This window comes from Gavialis gangeticus, unplaced genomic scaffold, assembly GCF_001723915.1.
Source record: "Gavialis gangeticus isolate Ggan-Ray unplaced genomic scaffold, GavGan_comp1, whole genome shotgun sequence".
Classification (NCBI taxonomy): domain Eukaryota; kingdom Metazoa; phylum Chordata; order Crocodylia; family Gavialidae; genus Gavialis; species Gavialis gangeticus.
The window spans coordinates 35,336,146-35,343,873 of record NW_017729031.1 but is presented as its reverse complement, the minus strand read 5'-3'; the positions used below and the strand labels follow the sequence as shown (position 1 = coordinate 35,343,873).

Genomic DNA, 7,728 nt, shown 5'->3' with positions numbered 1-7,728 from the left:
CCCCACATGGCAGAGCCCCCTCCCCCCCACCACATGGACTACTCTGCCTGCAGGTTTCCCCCCCAGGGGGTACAGCTCCCCCCTTGCCACCCCCACTTCCCTGCTGGTCTCTAGCCACCTGCTCATTTCCCTGTTCTTTTCCAGTCTCCAGAGGCTGGAGATGAGTAGGAGAGCAAGCAGGAGGCTGGAGAGAATAGGCAAACAAGCAGGAGGCTCATTCGCCTTGCCCCCTGTTTATTCCCCCTGCCCTCCATTCATTTCCCCAGCTCCCGGCTTGCTCTCCCAACCCGCCCCCTCACTCAACTGGCAGCAGCAGAGAAGGAGCAGGAGACTGGAGAGAGTGGGGGAAGTCACCAGCTTATCTCCAGGGGCTTGTTTCCAGCCCCTTGCTCCTTCCCCTGCTGTCTCCATCCTTGTGAGGAGCAGGAGATTGAAGACGGCCCCTGGGGACATTCCCCTGCTGTCACCAGCCCCCTGCTCCATTCCCTGCTGTCTCCAGCCTCAGGAGGCTGGAGACAACAGGGGAAGGAGCAGGGGGCTGGAGACAAGCCCCTGGAAATGAGCTGGAGACCTATTCCCCTGCTTTCTTCAGCCTCCTGCTGGTTCTCTGCTACTGCTGGTGAGTGTGTGGGGGCTGGGAGAGCCAGTGGGGAGCTAGGGGAACAAACGGGGGGCAGGGGGAACTAATGAAGGGTGGGGGGAAATGAATGGGGAGTGGGTAGAGTGAGTTGGGAGCTGGGGAGAATGAACAGGAGTGGGGGGAATGAATGGGGACTTGGGGAAGGTCCCTTCCTCCAGCCCTCCAACTCCCTACTTACCTGGCAGAAGCTGGGTCCAGGTCCCTTCAGCTTGCACCACTGCCTACCTGGCACAGGTAGGCAGCATGCTTCAGGACTGGGGAAAGGACCAATCACAGAGATGCTCTGGCACCCTGCCAGAGCATCTCTGGAGGACTGAGCCTCCGGTTGCCTCAGGGTGCAGTCTGGGACCGTGCCTTAACCATTTTTTTCCCCCCTGAGGTTTTGTTTGACCCCTGGGGGTCTAATTTTGCTCCCCCACTGCAAATCTGGTTTTTGTTCCTGCACGTGCCTCTTGCAGTGTCTCAAGGAGGTTGGAGACACTGCAAGAGGCACATGTGGGCTTGTCTGGACGTGCCCTACGGCTTTATTCTTTCTTCCTGTCCTATCAAACAGCAGTGGTGTGTGAAACCAGGAGTGGGTCAGAACGGTCATTTCTGTTATGCTAATATCAGGTTTCTGTTTGTACACTTGTAATTTTGTAATCCTTTGCTTTGAGAATTGTTTGGTTCTTTTTTAATTAATTTGACCTTTCCCACTTGTTTCCATTCATTTCTTAATGCTTAACTGAATTAACAGTTTTCCTCATAATTTGAAACGCAAAAAAAGTTTTCCAAGTAAATTTGGCTATTATGAGGGCTGGCTTTTATTTTACTAACCAGGGAGCTAATAATAGGTCTCATGTGATTCTAACCTTAATTTACAGTCACAGTTGTGCCTCACCAGTCAGCACAACTTTTAGACATAGGTCATGTTGGGTGGATTTGACTTCCTTGCTCATTTTTTTCAGCTGATAATCTTATATTATTAGGATTCTTAGAAGTGTTTTATTCAAAGTTAATGCATTTTTAAAAAGTCAGAGAGAGAAATCTTTGAGTGGTGATTTAAAAAAATACTTTTTAGAAAAACTACGGTACACGAGACATTTACCAGTCATTCAGACTTTTAACATAAATGAAATGCTGGTTTTAATAACTTGTATTATTTTTATGGCACTTATATTTGTCGGCTCTTGTCATCACAGCTTTATTTTCTTTACTGTTTTCTGAATGCTTTGTGATTTGGGGTTTGGCTCTGCAGGGCAAACACTTTTTTTAAAGACATTTAGCTTCTTTTTAAATAAAAACCTAAGTACCTAATTTTAAAGCATATTCAGGTCTTGAAAACTATTTTTATTCTTAATATCATAAATAACTGCTAAAGGGAGAGTGATTCTGCAATTAATTTATTTAACTTCATATCTTCATGGTAAATCTCTATAGATTTGTTGCCATTAGTGGTAAAAGTTAAATATTGATAAAATAATCTTGTTTGGATTGAGCAGAGTCATGGATATGTTCCTCTTTTCATATTTCTTTCCATCTGTCTATAGGAAAGTGAAAAATTTTGAAAATATTTTCTAACCATTTTCTTTGCATGTTTTTCTTTAATTGTTTAAAAGAAAACAAATTTATTTCTCAAGTATTATAATAAATTATTATAATACACTAGTAACACAGGCCATTTGGGAACAGAATAGCAGCCATCTTTTATTACAGTTTCATAGTTAGTAGGGTCGGAAGGGACCCAAGCAGATCATGTCGCCTGACTCTTTGCCTTGGGCAGGAAAGGATGCTGGGATCAATCTGACTTCCTACCCCTCTGCCTGACTCCCACTGGTTTCCCTGCTACAATGGCGGTAGGGATGAATTTAAGATGATCCTCCAATAATTAACTTCTATACATGGAACCTTGTAACAAATTATAAATTTTCCATATATAGGATCTAATTATTAGGGGGTTGTCTTGGATTCTGGTAAATAAGGTATTTTTCATAGAATTTTATGTAGTCTTTTATCCTTCTTAATCTTGGGTAACTCTAAGGCTTTAATGGTTCAAGATTTACCTTGGAAGGTTGCTTACTTAAATTCAGTTAAATCTGTTTGTCAGGGCTTGTTGTCATGAATCATTCTGTTTGACTATACTGGTTTTTTGTATTTTTTGAGTTTGGCGAAGGAGACTGATGCTTTTAAGACTGAATAGATGCTTTTTATGTTCTTATTGAAAAAGTATGGTCCTGGAAAAATGTAAGCATTTGCCTCTAATTAAAAATTTCACTAAACTTTTTTTTTCCCCTACTCTTAATTTAAAATTTTATAGTGTTGGGAGAAATATTATGGGCTCTGGGAGGTAAATGGTGTTAGCACACCTGAAACAACTTGCAGGTGTTGTACATGTGTGAAGCATCCTGTCTCTGTAATTTTTTTATCGTAAGCAGTGTGACTTTTTGTTCCCCCAGAAACATGATCAGGGACAAGTTCTGTTGGATATAGTCTTCAAGCATCTCGATTTGACGGAGAGAGATTATTTTGGTTTACAGTTGGCTGACGAATCCACCGACAACCCAGTAAGTTGACCTTATTTTATAAATTAGTTATTTGACTTATAATTTTTAGGTATTTGTTTCACTGTTTGGGAAATTTCATTAATTTTCTTGGAGTTCATTTTTTTCATTTAATTTCTTCATTTGATTGTTTTCGTCTTTCCACCAAATCTGGAGTTATGGCATAAATTGCTTTAGTATGTTTTAGACATGCTTTGCTAGGTCCTTTTTCCTCGATTCTGGTAGTACAGTCTCGATTCACTTTCTGTTGGAACACTTTTATTTTACCAAACCATTTGATATGGTTATGCTCCTTTTTTGTTACTTTTTGTATGCTTTTAAAAAGAGAATTTGGGGTTTATTTAGAGAGAAGTGAGCTCAACTGATGTCCTGAGAGGGCACTAGAGAGTTCTTCTGGGTACACCTGTTCCAGGTCCTTGGTGTTACCTGGCAGGGTGGCTCACCTGGTCCCACTTTCATGTGCCAGTCCTAGAAATACTGCATTGAAGCTGCTCAGTCTTAGTCACAGCTTTTATTTTCTGGATGTATCCTAAAATGATACAGCAGGCAAAGCTTGGGTGTCTTTTGAGACCAAAGATATCAGCCTATCTCAGAGGGATATAAAAGGTGATGAGAGAGAGAGGTGTCTCAGTTTTCTTTGCCTTTGGTAGCCAGCTGTTCCCAGTTTGATCTGATCTGCTCTTCCCTATCACTTGCTGCTGTTGTTCACTGTCCCAGCCTGGAAGAACTTTCTGGCCTGGAAGAACTTTCTGGCCAACTCACCCTTTTCCTGCTGTATCAGAAGCAGGTGATATCTCAGTTTACAAGAGAGATCCACAGTCTGAGTAGGTTCAATTCACTTGATCCAGGATGGGCTAGTATATCCACTCACTTCTGAGTTATTTTACTTTTTCAGCTTTCAGGCTATATTTTGTGATGTTTGTAATACCATAAGACAACACAGCATTTCTTGGATTAGAATAGTCTTTCTCCCTGAATTAAGTTACAGTCTGTTCACTTTGTGGAAAAGTAAGGTTGTGGGAATGAGGGCTCAGTAATTAAAGCCCTGCAGTTGCTTTGTTTGCTCTGTATGCAACTTGTTTTTTCACTATTTTTGTTCTAGTTGTTTGATGTTAATAAGTAAGAGCAGCATTTCAGTCGATTCCTGACAAGTGATTTGAGAGTCTAGATGAGCACAGATGCAGAACATTATACTGTATTGTGAATAGAGTCGATGAATTAATAGATCTAAGGAGCTACAGTGACAAAATCAAAGAAAAGCAGTGTTGGAAAGGACCTCATGAAGTCACCGAATCTAGCTCTTCTCCAGGTAGGATCAACCCTGACCATACTGTCCTGGTTATGTTCTTGTCCAGCCTGCTCTTAAAAGCTTCCAAGAATGGAGATTCCACAACCTCTCTGGGTAGTCTGTTCTAATGTTTAACTCCCTCCACAGTGAAAAAGTTTCACTGTGCCCATCTAAATTTTCCTTGCTGCAGTTTAAGGCCTGCTCTTGTCCCCTCCTGTGTGGCCAAAAAAGAAGAGTTTATCCTCATCCTCTTTATAACCATCCTTCAGATATTTGAGTTACCAGATCCTTCTCAGTTTTGGTGGTGAGGATGCAGGACATGAATAGGCAGGTGATGAGGATGTGGGAATGGAATAGGCACTGTGTGTGGTAGGAAGAGTTAAATCAGATGGCAGCAATGGCTAAATAAAATGGTTGAGTGAATTAATCAAAATGGCAGTTTTGTAATGAAAAGGGTCCAATTTAATTAAATGACAATGATTCACAGGGAAATTAATGCTTTAAAAAGGCATAGCTGGGGCGGGGGGGTGGAAGCAGCAGCATAGACTGGGTGGTGATTGTAGAAGATTCTGTGCCTTTGCCAGATTCCCAGCTGTAGCTTAAATAAAGAAGGTTTTGCACTCCTGTTAGGTCTACTTTCACTTTGGAGCTGGAAGCGGTGGCAGCCTTCTACCTTGATCAGGGAAGTCTTAATTTTTTAGGCAGTGCTTCAGAGAAAGCATTTGTAGCCTTTTTTAACGCTGAGTGGGGAAGGTTTGTTGTCTGTTCACCTAGGTCAGGCCAATCCACCTTTTATAGCCCTCCCAGACAATAGTCAGAGGATTGCACCCACTACAGAGTGAGGTTTCTTAACTGGTATCCTTAAACACCATTTAAGAGCGCAGAATCAAGTTATCCTGATGATGTGAAGGAATGTGAAGTGCAACAGGAGACCAGCCTGGCTAGATAGCAGTCCCTTCAAGGAGCTGAAACTCAAAAAGGAAATCCTATAAAAAGTGGAAACTTGGTCACAGTACTAGAGAAGAATGTGCAAGTATTGCATGGGCAGGCATGGAGACAATTAGGAAGGCCAAGGCACAATCTGAGATGCAGCTGGCAAGGGACATGAAAGGCAGTAAAAAGGGATTTTATAGATATGTCAAAAGTAAGATGAAGATCATGGATTCCATAGGTCCCTTGCACAATGTGGAAGGCACTTTAGTCACAGATGGCGCAGAGAAGGTTTGAGGTATTTAATGCCTTTTTTATTTCATTTTTCATAAATGGAGGCAGCTATCAGCCGATGAGTGCAGTTGACAGCAGAGATAAGGAAGAAGACAAATGGCATAAAGTAATGGTAGACCTGGTTAGGGAGTACTTAGAAGCTATATGCTGTCAAGTCAGCAGACAAGGACGCACCTGAGGATACTGAAGGAGTTGGCTGAGGTGATTTCTGAGCCATTGGCTATCCTTTTTGAGAACTTGAGGTTGGGTGAGATCCTGGATGACTGAAAAAGGACAAATACACTGCCCATCTTTAAGAAGGGAAAGAAGGAAGATCCAGGGAACTACAGACCATTCAGCCTGAACTCTATACCTGAAAAGATCGCGGAGCAGGTCCTAAAGGAAGGAATCACTCCTTTAGGACCTAGAGGAGAACAAGGTGATCACTCAGGCACAGCCAGCACAGATTCATGAAGGGCCAGTTGTGCCTGACCAATCTGATTTCCCTCCATGATAAGGTGACAGGCTCTGTAAATGGAGGGAGAGCAATGGATGCGTTATACCTTGACATTAGCAAGGATTTGACACTTCCCTCATTAATTAGCAGAGGAAATATAGATGCAAGTACTTTAAGGTATGGATACATAACTGGTTGCATCATTGTACTCAGTGAATAGTCCTCAGTGGCTCAGTGTCTAGTTGGAAGGAAGTATCAAGTGGGTTCTCCAGGGGTCTGTCCTGGGTCCGGTATTGTTCAACAGCTTCATTAATGATACAGATGATGGGATTGAGTGTATAATTAGCACACTTGAAAATGACACCAAGTTGGGTAAAACTACAGACACTCCAGAGGACAGGAGTAGGATTTGAAATGACCTGGGTAGCCTGGAAAAGTGGTCCACAATCAGCCAGTTGGGATTCAACAAGGAGAAGTGCCAAGTTCTGTATGTAGGATGGAATAACCACATGCACAAATGCAGACTGGGGAATGAATAGCTGGGTTGCAGTACTGCAGAGAAGAATCAGGGGGTTACAGTGAACCATAAGCTGAATATGAGACAAGTGTGATTTGTGTTGCAAAAAAAGCCAACAGCATCCTGAGCTGTATTGACAGGAGTATCACTTACAAATCAAGGGAAGGGATTCTTCTGCTCTATTCAGCATTGGTGAGGCCTCACCTAGAGTACTGTGTCCAGTTTTGAGCCCCACCCTTCAAGAAAGAGGTGGACAGTTTGTGAAGAGTCCAGTGCAGGGCAACAAAAATGATGAAAGGTCTGGGAGTATAGGCTGAAAGAAACAACATTATTTAACTTGGAGAGAAGACTGAGGGGATTTGATAACAGGCTTCAGATACCTGAAAGGGATTTTAGAGAGGATGGAGATGGACTTTTCTCTGTGGCTGTAGGGGATAGGACTAGGAGCAACAGCCTCAAGCTGTACCAGAAGAAATTGAGGCTGGAGATTAGGAGGAAGCTCCTGACTGTGAGAGTGGTCAGGCATTGGAACAGGCTGCCTAGAGAAGTTGTGGATTCTCCATGCTTGGAAACTTTCAAAAGCAGGTTGGATAGACACTTGGCTGGGATGGTTTAGTCAGGAATGATCCTGCTACATGACCTTGTGGGCAGAGATGCGGGATTTATGGAAAATTTTGAATTGGAAAAATTTTCCAATGCCCTAAATAGAGCGTGATCTGATTTTACATGTTTATTTGACTTATATTTAGTAAACAAAACTAAAAGAGTAGCCCCGTGTTAATTTTACATCCCAATGGCCACAAGTATTTGAACTGAAATGTTTGGTTAGGAAAAAAAAATCAATACAGCACACTTAATGTGGTTTAAATGTTGTTATAGTCAAACAAATTCAAAGCTTTATGTGGAAAGAAATTATTTTTATTGGAATACTTGTAAAAATGTAAAGACAGTACACAATAGCATGTACTTCCCTTACATTGCTTAAATTTAAGGGGAAAAAAGCACTGTACACTGTTGACATGCTAATTTTAGCACATTCTAAGAACTGCATGATACGCTGTGGTTGTCCACTCATCTACTTCA

The 7,728-nt window shown here is 42.1% G+C and overlaps 1 protein-coding gene across 2 annotated transcripts in view; it reads left to right on the top strand.

Moving 5' to 3' along the window:
• PTPN4 (protein tyrosine phosphatase, non-receptor type 4) overlaps positions 1 to 7,728 on the top strand; it is a 179,377-nt gene that overhangs the window by 27,437 nt on the left and 144,212 nt on the right. For both annotated transcript variants that reach the window (XR_002098532.1, XM_019522616.1), the window contains exon 2: positions 3,076 to 3,183. Coding sequence is in view for 1 of the 2 variants with exons in the window: in XM_019522616.1 (XP_019378161.1) it covers positions 3,076 to 3,183 (108 nt within the window). In the remaining variant the exon portion in view is untranslated. The remainder of the gene's footprint in view (positions 1 to 3,075; positions 3,184 to 7,728) is intronic.